The 19,778-nt window shown below is 37.0% G+C and overlaps 1 protein-coding gene across 1 annotated transcript; it reads right to left on the bottom strand.

Moving 5' to 3' along the window:
- Positions 1-968: 968 nt before the first annotated feature.
- SYAP1 (synapse associated protein 1) lies at positions 969-19,754 on the bottom strand. The gene is made up of 9 exons (XM_058824873.1): positions 19,524-19,754; positions 16,333-16,451; positions 14,161-14,227; positions 12,693-12,766; positions 12,216-12,355; positions 10,115-10,260; positions 6,708-6,766; positions 5,622-5,766; positions 969-4,081 (listed from the first exon to the last, which is right to left on the bottom strand). Exons 1-9 carry the CDS (start codon positions 19,717-19,719, stop codon positions 3,954-3,956), a joined length of 1,074 nt encoding a protein of 357 aa, XP_058680856.1. The 5' UTR covers positions 19,720-19,754; the 3' UTR covers positions 969-3,953.
- Between the last annotated feature and the right edge of the window lie 24 nt (positions 19,755-19,778).

Raw genomic sequence — 19,778 nt, 5'->3', positions numbered from 1 at the left:
TTGAAAATTAGTATTTTGGAAGGAAAATCTACTAATGGGTAATGTTATTTAAGGCTAGACTACTGTACTGCTGTTACAGATCTATCACTCAGCTCTTACTGAGACATAAGAGTGTCAGGCCAGAGAATACATCCTGTTGACTTCTGCTGAATTGAAACCCCGACCATTATCAGGGTGGTAAATGGTTTTGGTTTTTACCTTTTTTTCTTTTATATATTGTCTGTATTCTTTACACATATATTTGTAGCTTCTTATTGTAGCTTAGCTTCAGCATTTCCCTAGGCAGGAAAACAAAACAAGTTCCTGGATCCCTCTGCTGTCTTGGTTGTCCTTAGAAACCAAGGTTGAAAACAGCTTTTTGAGACATATTTTTGTAAACAGGGCCTGGTCCGCACTGAAGGTGGGGAGAATTTAGAAGGTACTAGAACTGGGGGGATTACTTTACCAGGTCAGTTGCTAATTGCAGGGCTCTTGTCAGATATGCCAATTTACAAAATCTATAAAAATTGTACACATGTCACACAGGGCATGCATGTTCAGTGTTTTCCACCAAACCAGCTGTGCACCTGAGGATCCTTATATAAAGATTTATATAAAACCCTTTTTATCACCCTAACTGTGTCTGGCTCATATTTTTAGGACCAGAGAAAAAGGCATCAATGGTACAACCACATTCCTGACAGCCCCAGGACTGAGGGCCTGATGCAGCTGCTTGGCACTGCACAGAGAAGTAACCAGACACACTTTGCTCCTTTCTATCAATAGATATTTCAAGGTAAAAGTCAATAATATGTGAGTGGCCAACAGTTCAAGGATGCATCTCACAGTCCAGCAACACACTCCTGCACATAGGGTTATTTAAATGCACAAGGGTAAAATTGACATCCTGCACTTCAATACGGCATAAATCACCCCACCAGCCACCAAGATCACCAAACACCAAGGAAAAAAATACTGAGACAAAAAAATAAAAAAACTAGAGGTTTACTAGAACAATTCAGGAAACTGAAAGCTTTGATTAACTTTGATAACAGATCATCTCTAAGTGATCACATAAAAACATAGGGGAACTTTTCACTACACTTTTCTTATTTCCAGATTTGACAACCTTTCCTCTTCTTCCAGGACAGATTATTAAATTTTTAAAATTCCATACAGGTATTAACTAATAGCAACTGGAAATATAATAGTTGAAGATGATTGTTCAGTGCACAGAATAAGTGGAAATGCTGGTCTCTCAGACCTATTCTAAGCTACCTACATAATTCCTGGGTGATCTTTGCCTGTTTCCCAAAAGTTAATTAAAAAAATCTGCAAGTTTATCTTCCAAGAGAGCTTCTTCTCAATGTTTTGAATAACTGTACTTTCTATCACACTGTATCCACAGGATGATCTTATTTACATTCATTTTTGGTTTCATTTTGTAGCACTGTTTTGCTGGGATGCACTGTACCATCCCAGTACTTCTGATTTTGTCATCTTTTGTTAAGAAAAGATTAAAAACACTTGCTTATGTAATATACTAATATGACACATTTGGGTACAAAGGCATGCAGAATTCACCACAAACATGAAAAGGTCTGCCTGTGCTCCTCCACCGTGGCAAGTGGAATGCAGAAACTTTCCCTCTTCCCATGCACAATAAGAACTGATAGGCACTTGTAGCACCTACCTAAATAAAAGTCGTAGGCCAGGCCTGAAAACTGCAGGATTATGGAGAATTTACTTCAGTTTTCCAGTTAAAAACCAGATACCCAGATTTGAAAATATTAATATGACTTTTGATAAGAGACTTTAAATATCAGAGCTCAAGTCAAATTCAGTCTTGCTACATTGTCTTTTTTAAATGCAAATTTAAGCAGTGGGTTGGTTTCTTTTATTTTATAGATATAATTGCTTTTCACACAAAGGGAAAAATGAGCATTTTATATGAAGGAACCATCTTTTATGAGAAATGGAATTTAATATCTATGACCACTATACAGGTTATGCTAACATGAAAAGAAAGATGAGGCTTGATGTACAAGCCCCATGCAAATAAGGCCATCATACATCTGAAAACATTAGGAATGATCAGGCTTGTTTTTAAGAAAGCAGACTTTTGGAGCAGTGATTTTGGAGCTCTCAGTCATCCAGGGAATATTTGCCACTATCAGAATAGAACTACCCATCTTTTTAGAAGGTGCCATGTCAAACTGTACAGTAGATAGCTCCTATATTTCCAGCTTAAATCTCCAGCAGTTATATTTGTCAGGAGTAACCACTGAGCTGTGAATACTTATTTTTATAAGCATAACAGATTTACCTTTTGTCATCTTTAATTAATCCCAGATATAAAAGCTCCTTAAGTACATCTTATTTACCGTGACTTACCTCACGTCTGTAAACTAAGTGAAAAACACTAGAAAAATACAAATTGTGCTTTAAATGGTTTGAAGTTGAGAAATTATATAGCAATGAAGTAATTTAAGAAACCAAATGTATGCAGGTTTAAAACAACTCCTTTTCCATAACGAGAAATAGAGGAGAACTTTCTGTCCAAGTTGCTAATGGAGACAATTTAAAATATTCCTTTCTTACAGTAACAGCAGTGGAAACTACTTAGCTCTTTTCATTTCCCACGGGATGAATATTGACTGAGTAATTACAGCTATAATCTCTTCAGTCTCTTTACAAAAGTTTTCTGCAGAATTATGTCATTAAGACCGAGCTTACTGTATGTAACATGCCTATAATTCAATTGTGCTTAATGGCTCCGACCTACTTAATTTTACCCATTTTCCTTTGTATTTGGAATTTCATTAATATTTTGTCATAGGAGTTTATGAAATAGATGACAAGCCGAACATAAAATTTTAATTTATCTATATATAAAGATACTGACTTAATGGTATAACCACAGGAAACACCCAGATGCCTATGAAGAATCAAAAACCTTTTAGAGAAAAAAAACCCTATTTTTAAATTTAAATTTTATGTCTTAAGCACTGTGAAAAAGTCTATTTTTAAAATCTGTGTCTGAAGCATAATTCGCTCCTCACTGCCCTCCCTCCAAACAAATGAGCCAATCTTATACATATTTACAATATTTAATAAAGATGTCCAAACCAGTGAAAGTTTTCACATAAATGTTTCAGCACTTAAAATTAAAGAGAAGCATTTAATTTGCTCTCAGCTAAGACAGTAAAATTAAATGGAAACATAACAGCCTTCTGCAGAAAGAATGCATTAAACCATTTCTCTCTGTGGGGAAAGGCAGTATCTCAAAATGATTAACAAACCCAAATTTAATTCAAGCAGTTACTAACTCTACTAATTTAAATGCTTAAATGTTTGCTGCCTGACTGATAAATAATCAGCTTCTTTTGGATTCTGCATTAGTGTGTTTTACCAAATCCTTGAAGGTTATTCAATAGGGTTTTCTATCATTTCTTTGGCTACATACATTAAGGAAGCTAAATACATGTGAAATCTACCAACTATAAGTACCTTAAAAATAGTACACATTTACAGATTATACAGGAATCAGAGTGCAAATATCAAGAGAGAATTGTTGTCAAGGACTAAGTTACTTACAACATCCATTTTTACATCCCAAACAGAAGGCTGTGGACAAAAAAAAAATTGCAATTCTTAGATTTAGAAATCTCTTCGAAGAGCTTCTTGATCACCTAAAAATGCCTCAAACTGAACCACTGCTTCATGTATTAATGTTATCACTTTTAATTATAACCTGCAGTATCTGCCTCCTCTTTTTTTCTTTTGAAGAATATAGAAGTTCAGAAACTGCTCATATAAAGAACAGATATACTGGTTGTATTCCCATATGGAATTATAATGACTTTAGATTCTTTTATGTCTTCTGAAGATATTTTTGTAAGCAAAATATGAAAGCAGAAATCCATGTCAGTCCTCCAAAAGAGCTTTGGGTTATAGTGATTTTGTGAAAATGTTTAATTTTCTTCTTGCAGCATTTCTTCTATTTCTTTATCCCAGTTTTCATCACGCTTTTCTGATTCTGTCACCACCTCATACTCTTGAAGCTCTTGTTGTAATTCCTTTTCCCAATCAGCAGTTTCTTCTAAAAGAGAAAAAAAGATGTGTAAGAATTTAACAGATAATATTGTATGTTGCTTATTTATATAAAACTAGATATATTTGCACTGAATCTCTCTTATATCCTCTAAACTTTATGGACTATTCTCCTTAGAAACAAAAGGAACTTCAGAAATTTCACCTTCTTATAGATCACAAATAGGAAGGTGAAATTTCTGAAGTTCCTTTTAAAAAAATTAAATTAAATATTTTAATTAATTAATATATGCATACTATAATTATTATTAATTAATTATTATTAATATTAATATATGCATACTATAATAAAGATATGAACAGCAAATACACAGCTATGTCATTATGAGTGTCCCTTTGCAAGATCATTTTCTACAATCTTTCACTCTGCTTTCAACTGAATCTCCCTTTACAATTTTAAATTCCCATTAAAAAAAATAAAGTTTGTAAAAGTGTGGATATACTGTTACAGAAAAAAAGAAATCAAGTCAAATACTGTGGCTGGTTTAAAACAAAAAAGGTACTCTCCTCACTATCATTTTAAACACTCTTCTCACTAGCTAGGCAAGCTCATTTAATCAGGGTTAAAGGTAATCATATTTCATACTTCAGGGCAAAAAATTAGTCAGAAGGCATTCCTGTGTTGCTAATCTCTGTTTTAATTAGCTCTGCCTATCATAGGCAGGAGTGTGGGGGAGGAGAGGGTGTTCACGTGCTACACGCTGGCTGGTGCTCCAGCCTGGTAAGCAATTCCAGAGTCCAAATCAGCTCAGGCCAGCTGAGATTGCTCTGAACAAGTAACACATTAATGACCTATTAAAACACTTTAATCAAAGAGCAAGATGCAAGAAAATCCAAAGCACATTCTAAGCAAATTCTGCAAATTTTGTGATAAGCATCTGCATATAAAAGTGTTGTCAAAGTAAATTATCTATGGCCAGAGTCACATCTTCACAGGCTGTTTTTATGCTCTTTACACTGATACTAGTTCTTTTGAATTATTTTAATTAATAAGCTTCACTTAATTTCTTATCATAATTCTCAAACTATTTGTTAAATTTTAAGTGTTCCAAATGCCTATAAACCTTTATAGGGAGAAGCCTGAATCTTCAAACTCATAGTCTGGTGCAAAAGTTGCCTTTTTAGCTGGTGCCAAAAGAAGAAAACGGAGCCTGACTTTCAAATACTGTACTTTACCTACAAGGATGTCAATTAAAGAAAACAATTCACATGCAGAAGAACCTATGAAAGAGAAAGGAGGAGATAAAAAGAAAAAATACCCCACACTCACTTTCATCGAAGAGTGACCTAAAAGTGTTAAGTTCTTTGGATTTAAAGCCCTCACAGCTAATATTCTATTTAAGATGTGGTTTGACCACGGCAAAAATGATCATTAATTTCTGCAATATCTCATTGAAGGTTGTTTCGTACACTTTTGAAAAAATGTTCACAGATCTACTTTTCTAAATTGAATTACAGCCTTTTTTTCTTTTAAATCAACCTGTCTTAGAATTGCTCTATGTAAGATACAGAGGTAATAGTAGCTTTACCTTCTACTACTGAAGTCTCTTTCTTTTTGTCCAGCACTAGTTGTTCCATTTCTTTTCTTAGATCTTCTTGATTCAGGTTACAGGTATCAAAAGCATCACTCACAAATTCTGATACACCTGGACTTGTGGAAATCTCTTCCTCATCCTGCAACAAGACACTTCAGTACAAACTTACCAGACAGAGTAAAAAAAGTCACCAATACATACTTCCACTTATGTGACTGCTTTTAACTAGAGTTGGCAAAAGCCAAGCACATTACTTTCACAACTATTTTTCTTTACTGGCTAATTTTCCTTACATGTATTTTTGTACAAACAAGAATGTTAGATAGCTGTACTGAAAATTATTTGGTTTACATTCTAGGCTTTTTGTGTTGTCTTAACTTTAATTCTGAGTTTGTAATCTTCAGAAACAATAATAAACTCCAGAGTGGTTTAGAACAAGACTTAAACATTAAAAATTTGATCACAATTCAGTAACACCAAAGTAAGATTAAGAGAGGACAGTTCTTTGGAAATCTTTGCCTGCTGCATATTATTGGCAAGTGAATGCACAGCTCTGCTTCTGCCAAGAGTGTTCTCTGGCACCAATTTTACAATCCAGAAATAAACAAAGGTCATTTTGTGTCTAAGGTAAAGGCTTTTGCAGTACCCAGCAAGAGTGAAATAGAACAGTGTTAATATTGCAATGCATCATTTAGATTCCTTATACTTCAGCCTGACTACTGCTTGAAGAGTTGGACAGAACATGGCACACAAATATATTTTTATGAAAGTACTGCTCATGTCTCAATGCAATGCTAACCTTCCACTCCCAAACATTTTGGAAATTTCACTCTTGACAGTAAAATCACATCATTATGTGCAGGGAAATATTCTTCAGATAAATACTGTTTCTGCTACTAAAAATGAGTTTCAAGATTATATGCTGAAAATTATCATCACAGCAAAGCAGCAGCAGGTTAGGGCTGTCAGATACTATATTATTATGGTTTCATAGCAGAGCTTAGTCAAAAAGATGATAATTACTTATTAAGGAACAGCTTCATGTACTAAGTCCCAGATAAAATAAAACAGCATTTTTACCTCTTGTGATTTTATTTGAGGCTTTATCGTAACAGGTGGTGTTTTTGGCCGTACTGTTTCTGTCAAGGGAAAAAAATGGTAGATAACATTTAAATATTTAAAAATCTAATTTAATTTGCATAGCTGTTAAGTATACAAAGAAATACTGTATTTTAAGGAATCCTTGTGGTTAAAGGCTGAATTTAGCCACAGGTGAACCATTTTCAAAAACAAAGCAAAACAATTTTCTGTTGTTAATCAAGACAAATTTAGCAAGCCATTTCCTCATTATGGCTCCAAACTTAATAGACAGGATCCCTCTGACCCTCAAAAGGACATCCCAAGATCTTTAAAGTTACAAGTGCATAAACTTGTAAGTTTAAAACTTAAACTCACGAAGTCCAGTCAGTGTCTATCACAGAAGTTTTCAAACTCCCATGGCTGGGTTCTACTGCTGACATGGGTGCCAGTTAGCTCTTGGGCAGACCAGACTGCCCATGTACTATGCACAACCCTAAGGGCACATGGGAACAGTGCTCTGCAGCCTTACCTTTCACACAGGCAAAGGAAGTCACTGAGAAACAAACCCTAGAAGCTGGTCTCAGTTTCCTAAGAAAACTTGGTGTGTATTCTGTATTTAGAGCACGGTGCTAGGAAGACAATGACTGTTTACAAGCAAGGTTAGATCTTTTCCCTGGCAGGTAAAGGAATGCCCCAGCTTTTTCTCTCTCAGGGGAGAGGAGTTACAATGAAGAGCCAGGTGGCTGCAAGAACAGTTAACATTCAGGGGAGGCTGTGGTAGTGGTCAAGTGCTTGTTTAGCAGTTCTCTTTGCTTAAACATGCAAAGCAGCTCTGAGCTTGCAGCTCTGCTTTCTACAGGGTGCCCAGCTGGATCCTTCCTGCTAACTCAGCAATTTCTCATTCTTTGTGTTTAATTTTTAAAATCAAGGTCAGTTTTAATTAAAATCATTCCCTAATTGGTAGCTGTCCCTGCTTTTATAGCTCATCTACTCAATGCCCACTGCTCTGTCCCATCTCCTCTCTTTCTTCCACTTTCTTGTCTCCAGAGAGTCTCACTGCACCCAACACTGCAGCCAAAGAGGCTCCAGCATTCCCTGCCAGAGGAAGCTGTAGGACATGGCAGTAACTGTTTGCTGCTCAAGAGAGGGGCCTCAGACCCCCCTGCTGCTCTGGTGCAGGTGGGACACAGCTGCTCTGCCCTGGCCATGTCCCCATCAGGTGTGACTGATGTACTATTAGCACCATTCTGGACTACAGGCCTGCCATCATCTCCTCCATTGCAGTGTGCTCTCATCCCAAGGTGACTTACTCCCTAACTACAGAGCTGCTAATACCTAGAGAAGGGCTGGAATTTGGCATTTTGTTATAGGTCTTACATGGTCTTTACACTAGAATGTGTAATTTCTTCCATTTGTCTCTTCTCTTTTCCTTTCCCATCAACCGTGCTTATTTAACTTTCTGAAAATAGCAGCTAAGGAGGAGACACAGAAATGGAAGGCTAACAATTCTATTTTATAGACACTCAGCTTTAAGAAGAAACCCTGAACATTATGAAGAACTACCAACAGGCAATTACTTCCAGTTTTAGCCTCCAATTAGGGAAACCAACTTTCAAAAAGGTTATACCAAAAACATCATGTATGATTCAGAGCTTGCCAAATCTATGCAATTTCTGAGTCAAACAAAACATGCATTTACTACAGTCTGGTACATCTATCTTTGCCATTACAGAACATGCAGTCATTAGGAAATCTATCTGCATATCCCATACTGGTGGTTTGAACTGTAGAAGAGCTGCAACAGGCCAAAAGACAATGGAGTTTTTTGTTTTTTTTAAAATGGAGATATGTTTTGCTTTAGTCACAACGGCAATTTTACTAGAATCCAGCAACTTTCTCTTTGACTGAATGGTACTTTCCAAGGGTTTGGGTGACTCAAACATAACATTTCTGTTGTTCAATAGGATCAGATGCAGTATCTCCTGCAAAGCTGAGACACTTCAGTTAAAAGAGCCACAGTTTTGGGACAGTAAACAACTGTCCTGAATAAAAGCAGTGGGAATTGGTGCCTCTTGGTCTACAGTATAGTCTGGAGTTGCCTGTTCTGTCAGCATTGCTTGGATGATGATGCTGACAGGACAGGCTACTGCAGAATCGACTCAGAGAAAATTTCTGCCAATAACTAACTGCTTTATACTCTTTAAGCCACAGATATTCCTGCTTGCAGAATCTATTAACATGCAAAGAGGTGCAGTGGTTTGTAAGAGGGCCAGTAAGAATCACCAGTAGAAACTGATCAATGTAACTGAAGACAGCTTTGTTGAAGCAGCTTTTTCATCTCAAGGTTGAATCCCAGGGAGCCTCCTGGCCCCCTTTTTTTCTGTTTCCACAATACATTATGGGCCTTTGCACACCCTGCACTCCACCACCACAGCAGTTCTACCCCTGTATCACTCACTAACTTCTGTTTGGCATGAGGGATGAGCAAAAGCCAAGAGCAATCCATATGCCAGCTAGCTGGGTTGGCTAGTACCTGTTGTCTGATCAAGTGAACCAAAGGTATCTCCTACTTCTTTCTGACAGGTAAAAGATCATACCTACGACCACTAACGGTCATGAGCTGTCATAAGCCAAGTACAACATTTCTCCTCTTGAGACTTCCACTCATCTAACAAAGTTGGCTGAAACTGGAAAACAGCTTAAAAGCACCAGGAGCCTTCTCTTCCCCAGCCTACACAAAGACACCAAGTATGGTGAGAGAAGCCTTGATTTAATAGGCAATCCAGGATAAAAATGTGATAGCAACCTGATGTATGCAGTGAACATTTGTTGATGCCTGTAGATTTTTTTTTTTTTTTAAATAAATTTGTAGCTTTGCACATTTTTAATAAACAGCTGTATAGTTTCTAGCACTTTCTTACACTTTGGAACACTAATTACCCTTTCTCACATATTATGCCAGATTCTTGAAATTGCTTGGTCTTATTTTCAAGAAGAAAGAGTTTCTAACAAGGACATCCTGGTTTGCACTAGCACCTGGGCTGAAATAATCAGATACTTTGTAGATATAACACCATGTAGGGCTAAGAATCCTTGGAGGGGCTCCAATGGGACAGATCCAAGGGTGGGTTACAGGGCAACTGTTCTCCTATTGGACGTACTTGCTAAACATTATAATTAATTAAACTTATAAAAACTGTGAAAATTTGATGCTGCACATACATATAGGTTTTATATGTGCAACTGAAAGCTTTCAATAAAAGATTGCTCTTTATGTTATCAATTTTAATACTGTTTGAAAAATGTTTCTTCTCTCTTTTACTGAATGAAAAATTCTTTCTTTCTGATTTTAGACAACAGCATTACACTGAGTGAATGAACTGTGCTAAAACAAATGTTTCCCATACCTTTCAGTTCACTGTCCTCTTCTCTGCCTTTGCCCTCCTCCTTTCCTGCTGCTTGCTGTTGAGCTGCAAGCGCTGTGAGTTGTGCAGACTGTTTAATTAGGGACACCCTGTAGAAATAATTTCTCCAGAACACCTCTTCCTTTACACTAGAGAGAACAAACACATTTTTATTATTACATTTGGAATACAGTTCCTTTTACCATCTAGCAGTGAAATAAAATTAAATATGCAGAGAAGAGGAATAGACATAGCTGATATTTAAGAAAAATCTTAAAAAAGAAATTTCTGACATTAACACATTCTAAGAAGTCTATCATTTAGAAGTTCCTGATCTCTCAATTTGCAATTGAATTGAACCTACAATAGTAATGTTATAACTCTAGATAAAGCTTAAAAATATGCAGTAATATATGGTATGGAAAAATACTCTGGTGCTCCATTTCTCCTGACAAATTATGCAAACAAACCCAACAAGCCAAAAAACTCCGTTCTCTTCCCCTCTAAGCCAAACCCTCTATTATTGTCAAACTATAATTGTCCACATCTTCCCTAGACATCGGGTGGAACTGGAACATCTGTGGTGGCAGAAGCCAATCCCAGATTGCAGCAGTACTACTTCACTATCTGCACATCCTTCAGCACATCCACAGAACTTATAGTAACCAGAAACTGCCATCTTGGAAATGACTAGCTCTGGTAAATGGCAGACTATCCCTACCTCAGGTAACATTTCCCTCTGAAATTCCTCCAGCAAGAAAGACAAGATCCAATTTTAACCCATAGGCAACAGAAAGCAGAAATGGCAAGAGCTGTGGGGAGGAACTCGTGTAGGCTGAGAAAGAATGAAGTTACCTTCACACCTATTCAGGCAAACAGTGACTGAGACTAAGAACAGGCAAAACAAATATTAAGCAATGTTGTAGAAAAGGCAAGGCTAGCATGACCAGAGGCTGAAGACAATATGGGAGCATCAGAGAATATGTGCAGATCTTCAGAACTAACAACAGAGAAGAAGGTAAACAGAATGAGGAGCTGGGAAGGTTTATAAAAGGAGAAGTGTTGCAGACATCTTTTATGAAAAATCCTTTCCTTATGATTTTTCCTCCTGAGAAGCTGAGAGGCCTCAGGAACAAAATGTAAACATTGGTTATCTGCTGCTGTGGAATGCAACAGGTGCATCTGTGATTGGCCCATGTTGGTTGTTTCTAATTAATGGCCAATGACAGCCCAGCTGGCTCAGACAGAGAGTCCGAGACAGAGCCTTTGTTATCATTCTTTTCTATTCTACTCTTAGCTAGCCTTCAGATGAAATCCTCTCTTCTATTCTTTTAGTATAGTTTTAATGTAAATATATATAATAAAATAATAAATCAAGCCTTCTGAAACATGGAGTCAGATCCTCATTTCTTCCCTCAAACTAAGACCCTTGTGAACACCGTCATAGAGGAGATTTAAGACAGAAAATGTCGCAAGGAAAGATCTTCTTTCCATTTTCATCCTTAGACAAGGAGACTAATGTTGGGAACTCTCCCTTAAATAGAAAGATGAGTTGAGAAATAAGTCTGGGACTGGACAAGGAATAACAGCTCCAGAATAAAGCTCTGCAACACAGCTTTTCCCATTTCCTATCCAAATCCAGTTTTTCTTGCTTGCATTGCTGCTTTTTTGTGACACATTCTCTTACCATTTCTCCAGGGGCAGTCTCTGACTAACTGTAATCACCTGTATGGGATATCAGCTACACCAACAGATCTGAACATTTTGCTTGTTGCCTTTACCTTTCTTTGGAGGAAAAAAAAAATCATAAAATTTAGCACACTGGACATAGTAATACTGAGGACCTCTCCCATACTTAAGTCAACAGGTCGTTACTAGTTCTGTCTCACAAATACTTTTTTTCTTACCTCAAATTGCAAATTGCACTGCAATGCATGTGCAATATTGCATGTCTTAGACACTAGCATAAAAATATATGTACACAATATATGTATATTGGAAGAACATAAAGACTGAAGGAAGTGAAAGGAACAAAGAATAATTTATGAGTATTTACAGACACATTAAAAGCATGATGGTACAGTTACCAGAAGAAATTACTTACTGTTTGGGAACAAGGTCAAACCTCATCCTATTGAGAAGCTCATCTTCTTGTAACATGACCAGTGCAACAGGGTATATTTGATCAAAGTCAAAATGAAACTGCACACCTGCTGGGGGATCCCGCAGAAAATTCCGTTTATCCTTTGAAGAACATATTTATAGCCATTAAATGATATCCGAAAAAGGACACCGTATTTCACACACAAGAGCAGTAAAGCAATCTGTAAAGCCTTTATAAAAATAAAAACCATATTGAGAATCTGCTTGGGTCAAGTTGAAAATGCTAGAGCTATTTACTCTTGCACATGATTCATGTGGTGACAGACATATTAAAAGTAGGACACATAAAACACACGTAAAAACACATAATTTAATAAACTTACTTAAAAAACCCAGTAGTTTAAATTTCTCCACGAATCTTACAAATTAAATCTCCAAATTACAAATCTCCAAATCTTACAGAAAATTAAATACTCACTGCAGATAAAGCCAGTATTTGTTGTTGAATTGTCTCTTCTTCATTACTGTCTACCCAGGGAGGCACTGCTGCTTCTATTATTGAAAACAGGAAGATAATTGTATGTAAATTACTTGGAAAAAACCTCACTTCAAATAACAGACCTTACATAAGGTAACAGTGTCACAAAAGCAAGCAGAGTTTTCACTCATTGTGTCACAGTTACACTCATTGGCCAAGTCATTGTGTCTTTTTCCTAAACTAAGTCCCTGGCCCAAGAGAGAAACCTAGGAATAGATCTTTGCTTATCAGAGGAAAAAAAAAAAAAACAACAAAACAAAACAACAACTAAATAGTTGCTGATCTCTGTAATTGTAAAAATAAATCTGTGGGGATTTCTTTGCAGCATGCAGCAGTCAGAATTTGGTGCCTCTTAGTTTAGCTACTGAAGTAGTGCTGTATAACTGGTTAAAGTGACAGCAAAAAGTATTTCCAAAATGTGTAAACTTTGTCTAAATTAAGTTTGCAAAGTAACTTACACCCAGAAGATACCAATTCTTTAACAATGGAGAAAAATGTTATAAATTTGTTATGAATTACAACCTGTTATACACTGAGTAAGTCTACTCCAGTTCAGCTGGTCATTATTGTTATTGCCAATACTTTCAAAATAGTTCTTTGGGCTGTACAGAGAGGAAAATAAACTATTATAGATGTATAGATATTTATCAATCTCTTCACTGCCAATGCAAATTCAGCCTACAGAGACAATTTGATGCATCTGTAGCAGACAAATAACTCTTATGCCCTTAAACTAACAAAACAGCACATATTTGCCTGTGCAGCTGATATCAGCAAGATCTTTCACCCACATGGATCCACATCAGATGCTGATCCTTCTTTCAGTCAGGCCACCTGTCACTCCTCCTTCAGCCAATCTAGCTACCTATTTTCATGAAGCTTTTAGAAATAGATTAAGAGAATCCCAAGTTTACTAACAGACAAAAAGACAGAAATACAGACAACACAATCCCATAAACAATCTTGCAAGAAGAAACTGAACTAACATACTAATTAAAAACACCATGAAAAATTTTATCACAATCCATTAAAACCAGCTCACTTTAAAGATTAACAGAGACACTACATACTCAAACTGTCAGAAATTATTGCATTCAGGTAACATAAAAACAATAAAAGTCAATGATGAAACACAATGTGAGAAAACTTTGCTAGCATGGTGATCTTTGAGTTTATTTCACAAAGCAGAATTTGGTTAAAAAGCAAATCTAAGCCAACTACATAATGTAACACCAACTTCACTTAAAAATACAATCTTCCTATTCCACCACAAGCATTAAGTTCTGTCATAATGTATTTAATGAAATAGTGTTTTGATAGATTAGTTTTAGATACAGCTCAATTATCCAGCTTTCAGCAAGGTTTCACTTATGTGATGCTAGACATCATCAAAAAAAGCATACATTACCTGATTTTTTGGTTTGCTGCTCTTGGACAAATTTCTTCTGTTCCTTCTGAAAATCTCCAATAATTGTCTAAAACAAAAAATAGGGAAGCACAATTAAAAGAAAATTAAAAATCAATCTTCTTTAAACTTTTGATTTTGCATTTAAAACTACTGTGTATGCTTTCAAGATTATATTTATAGTTTTATCAATTTCAGGGAACAAGAAAAAAAAATAAAGAAAATCAATTTGAACACTGGCATATCCACGTATTGTCTTGTCTAAGACAGAGCCAACACAGACTGTTTAGACTTATTTAAACATGTTTTTAAAGCACTAACACGTAGAGATACTCTTGGCCTTACAGCAGTTTCAAGAGTTGCCTAAGAAATACATCCATGGCAAGAAACTGGACTTTCAAAACTGTAAAGTTGCATTTCAGAACACCTGCTTAGCTGAAACAAAATAGCCTCTCCACTTATGTTGTTGACAATTTTTCATTTAAAAAAATCATGTTTAGAAATATTCTATATTGAAATTTGAATTTAAAAAATGGAGAATGGTCTCAGAATTTGGTATGCCATAATCTAGAGCTAAGAATGCAAATGTTCTGTGGTTGAAAGCAGAAACAAAAAAGATGAAGCTAGAAACGAATACCTAAATCACTCACAAAAATACTTTTATGTGGTGAGGTCTATGGATTAACGAGTTGCCAAAAAGCACAGAAGTCTTCAAGCTAAATCCTGATAAATTCCTTACTTCTTTTTTTCTTCAGTGACCCAGTTTAAGATTACTATCAGTGAGAGACCTACAGTAGTGTCAGTTATACAAACAGATTATTGTGGTTCCTTCTGCTTTAAAATTATGTTAATTTTTTTCTACTTATGGTAAAATAATTTATATGGTATAAGAAGAAAGCTTTGTGATGATACAGATATAATCCTGTTTCTCCTGTATGTAATACTGATTAATTGAAACAGGGAATTAATATTACTTTAAAACATTTAGAAAAAAGAAAATTGTATTTTTGGTATAAAATATACTGTAGGTAGTTGGCTACAGTTTCTTAGGAGCATTATTATTAGTGTATTAAATTAACAAATAACCTTGTTAATTGATCTTCCCCCTTTGATGCAGATCAAAATTACATTACAGACTCTGATGTTACTGTAGAAGAAAATAGATCTCTGCTATAATTATATAGACAAGTGCCTATGAAATCTGAAGACAAAATGTAAAATGTGATCACAATAGAAATTAATTTGATGCCATTTGATGGAAGACAACCTGAAAACTAATTCTGTCAAGAAATAGGATTCTGTTGTATTAAACAATAAACAGGCAATGCTGTAGTTCCCCAGAAGGGCTGTCTGAGAGACAAGAGCAGGAAAAGGGGTTTGCTGTGTCAGACACTCCTGGATGCACAGTCCTGCTGGGATGGTTTTGACCAGTTCCCTTTCCCTTCCCTTCCCAGATACTCTCAACAGCAAACACAGAACACTTCATGGCACTTATTGCTGCCTTTTTCTTTTTTTCTTCTCCTCCTGCCAGGTTTGTGGCTCGAAGCACTGGAAGAACACTTGATGGCACAAGTTAAGCAACTGGAGCTGACAGGAACAGAGAGGGCAAGAAGAGGGCAGGGTCAGGGTGGGGAGAAGAACAGGACAGTAACAAAGTGTTTCATTAGCTCACCCGTTCTTACAGAGCTGCACCTGTATAACCCCAGGTCCTAGGATACAATATATATAATGCCAAGCTAATTTTGACTTCTGCCTTTAAGGTGCAAGCTACCTCATTCCTTTTTCCAACTAAATAAGCTGTGGGGCAAAAAGAAACCAGTCCAGACATCTTGGGACAGACATTCTCCAAATGCCTGTCTCTAATTTATCCAGCCCTTCCACCTATCAGCATTTTTCATATTTTCTTCTGATCTTTCTCCAGTCTATCAACATCCTAAGGGAAGTGAACAAACACGGGTGCAGCACTGAGAAAAGCAGGGTGACCATTTTTAGGAAACTACCATATATAAACATTTCAGTCACATCATTCATCATGACAAGAGATGCACTGTATCTCTTGAAAGACATAATATTAAAGACAGTTTAAGGAAATGTTATCAAATGCCAGATATGCCACATGTTGTAACAATGGTAAGCAAACAGATATTTCAGATCACGTGTCTAGAAATAAATTACCTTATCGATGATACTGTCAATTTTTCCTTCTTCTACAGACTTCTTTATTGTCTGGGCTGTTTCAGCAACAGACTCAGATATCTTTTTTGTAGCAGCAGAGGCAAAATTGAAGAGGTAACCTTTTACAGACAAAAAAACAAAGACCTGAGAATAGATTTCTTTACATCCAGTTCTCTTTCTACATTTATTTTATCTTCTCTTTAGACATTTGGATACTTACTTAAAAGTTTCTTTCAAAATAACTTAACCCAGCTTCTGGCCTACAAAAAACTCCTAAAATTCTATTTATCCTTTTCTTTATCAAACATTGCTAAGGTCCTTGAAATACTCCTTTCCAATGAGTTTTCTGAAGCAACATGTCTTTCCTGATTTCACATAAGTATTTTGGAGGCATTAAGCCATAAAGTAACTTAGCCACAGTGTTAAAACATAATTATATGTTTTAAGAAAATCAACATGCTCAATAAATTCTTATAAACTGAGGCAGCAAATCCATGAAAAAACTCAGGCGGGTAACACCTTTAAAAGTCTTAGCATAGAAGCTTGTTCTTGATGTTTGCTCTTATCTATTTTGCACTGTCTTCCTCTAGGAAGTGAAAAGCACTGTGGCTCTGTTCACTTATTTTTCTGAGCCAAATTTTCTGAAAATATTCAGTGCCAGAACAGCAATGAAGACAATTCTCAAAGACTCACATTCTTTGTATTAGCAGTGCAGAAGTGAAGAGAGGTGTCAGGGGAAGAACTACATACACATAGCATGGCCATCTGCATTGTACTATTCTATTTTAATTAGGGAGAACAAACTTGCAAGAAAAAAGATGTATATCATAAACCTTCAGCACCCAGCTTAGAGACAAGTGATTTTAAGCCATTGGTGCTGTTTCTCAGCTAGCATGATGTCACAAGTACTTAATTATACCCAAATGGCTGCATTCCAACTGCAGTGCCTCAGTTGTAGTGCATACATTGTGTCAGTGCCACAGGAAATAAAATACTTGCAGAGGGATCTAGATAGGAACTCCTAGGCAAACATCAATGGCATGAAATTTCACGATAAATTTCTGGAATACATGCTGGATTCTTCATGTGGAATGAATATAAATTGGGAGTGTCTGGAGAGCAGCCCTGCAGAAAAGATCTGGGGGTGCTGCTTGGTCATCAGCTCAATAGGAGTCACATATTTCAGTTATTCCATAAAATCACCTTTGACTTCTATACAGGGGGTTGTCAAAAAAAAAAAAAAAAAAAATCAAACAACTAACCAAAAAAATCCCCAATACAAACAAACTCCACCAAAACCCAGGTCCTCTGTTTCAAATAAAAGACCAGCCTCTTTCTCAAGAACTCTCAAAAAATCCAGTTTCTCTATGGGTTAAAAATGTAAAAAATAATCTTAAAATAAATAAAAAAAAAAGTTAAGAAACGTTCTTTTAACACATGGTTGTTAGCCACTGGTAGAATGAGTTACTTTGGAACACTGATGTCACCTCTTGGAAAGCTGACTATGCTCTGTGGTGGATAAAATGTCCTCTTGTAATGATATCAGCAAATCAATACCAAAATATGCAGAGGTCCAGCCAAGCCTTAAGACAAATTTTTATATGTAACTTTCGCTTACAAGTCACAATGGTTGTAACCAAACATCCTTCAACTTACTGGCATCTTTTGTATCTGTTATCAGGCTTTATAATCCATCACATGATTTGGGTATAAAAAAAGGTAAAGGTCTACATTTTAGACATAGACACATACATTATTCCCCTTGTGAGAGTAGAGGAAGCAGGAACCTACTGGACTCGTTACTCCCTACCAGCTTTTATTGGCTGTTTCATGTGTCCCTGGAACCTCTCCTCTCTGCAATTGTTTTAGGTGCAAAATGTGCAGAGGCATTTGCTGTCTGGTGACATTCTGGCACTATGGCACAAAGTGAACCCATGCTGAAGAGCAAAATGCTTTTTACTTCCATTAAGGGCAAATATTCTTTTGAACTAAGGTACCTGTAAAGTTGCAGAAGGGGTGGTACCTAGCCTTAGAAAAATAGGAAGAGTGGTGAAAATAACACTTTCAAATGACTAAGAAACCTACCTTCCATCTTACAAGTGTATGCCTGTACTAAGAATATGTATCTAGCAATACTTCTATTATTAGTTCACATTGGCAAAACGCTCATAATTTCTGTAATGTCATGATAATGAGCAAAAATAATGTCTATAAGGGTTCAGTTTTACCAGTAAAATTCTTTATCTGCCAGGACATTCTTTTTAAACAGCTACCCAGATTGCTGGCCATGCAGAGATTTCTAGGATTATGTGTTAAAACAGCAAGAAAGCCTTTCCACCACAATCTATTCTGGTGTCACAAACAATGGACCCATTGACCACTAAACCAAAATTTCATTTACAGAGCAAGTTATGGGATGGATCTTTATATAGATAATAGTCAATACTTATTCTTCCCCAGAAACTTTATCCTTCCTGAACAATCAGAGCGATCTGCAGATTGGAACAACCAGAGTCAGCAGCAGGTTAGTATCAATTTACCACAACAAGACAGGTATTTGACCAGACTACACCGACTGAATTGCTGCAGTTCTGGCTGCCCAAGACAATGGACAGTAAAGAAGCTCAGATTAACCTCTCAGATGATCCTGATCCACAATTTCAGAGCATCAATTTAAAAAAACCCAAAGCCCCTACCTTAAAAAAATCCTTTGGTAATGAGTATAGGTCTATATTGTGGATTGATTTTAACCAAGAATTCACTACAGTAAAGTAGGGATTTCACTTACAGCAAGTTACAGCTTTCCCCATCCCCAGCAGCGTTCAAGGCCAGGCTGGATGGGGCATTAAGCCTGGTCTAGCAAAAGCTGTCCATGGCAGGGGGGTTGGAATGCGATTATCTTTAAGGTCCTTTCCAACCCAAACCATTCTGTGATTTTAAGACTGCAGACATGTTCAACAAAATCATCAAATACTATAATTTTCCTATTAAAAAAATCGCAAATGCCCACAGTGCAATGCACGTAGTACATTACGTAGACAGACCTATTCTCTCTACACACACACCTCCTCCCACAGTGCCAACACAACAGATACTTAAGAAACGCTCTGAAGGAGGCGATAATCGAAGGGCCCTTTGCAGCCTTGTTTCCTTAGCTCATATTTGAAAGCCGGCAGCCCCCACACACTCACTGCCGAATCCCTTGGCCTGGCTGAGCAGCGCCTCCGAGTCCCCCTGCAGCTCGCCCTGCTCCTGCTCCTGCCCGGCCGGCCCTGCCTCCTCCTCCTCACGCTCCTGCTCGGCGGGGCCGCTCCTCTTGCCGGCGGGCAGCAGCTGCTCCTCGCCCGCCCGCTCCAGCCCCAGCCAGCTGCCCAGGCCGCGCAACATGGCTCAGGGGCGGCGGCGGCGCTCGGCCGGCCCGGCGCTGCTGCGGAACCGGGCGGCGC

The sequence above is a fragment of the Ammospiza caudacuta genome, chromosome 2, assembly GCF_027887145.1.
Source record: "Ammospiza caudacuta isolate bAmmCau1 chromosome 2, bAmmCau1.pri, whole genome shotgun sequence".
Classification (NCBI taxonomy): domain Eukaryota; kingdom Metazoa; phylum Chordata; class Aves; order Passeriformes; family Passerellidae; genus Ammospiza; species Ammospiza caudacuta.
This window is presented reverse-complemented; position numbering and strand designations above follow the sequence as displayed.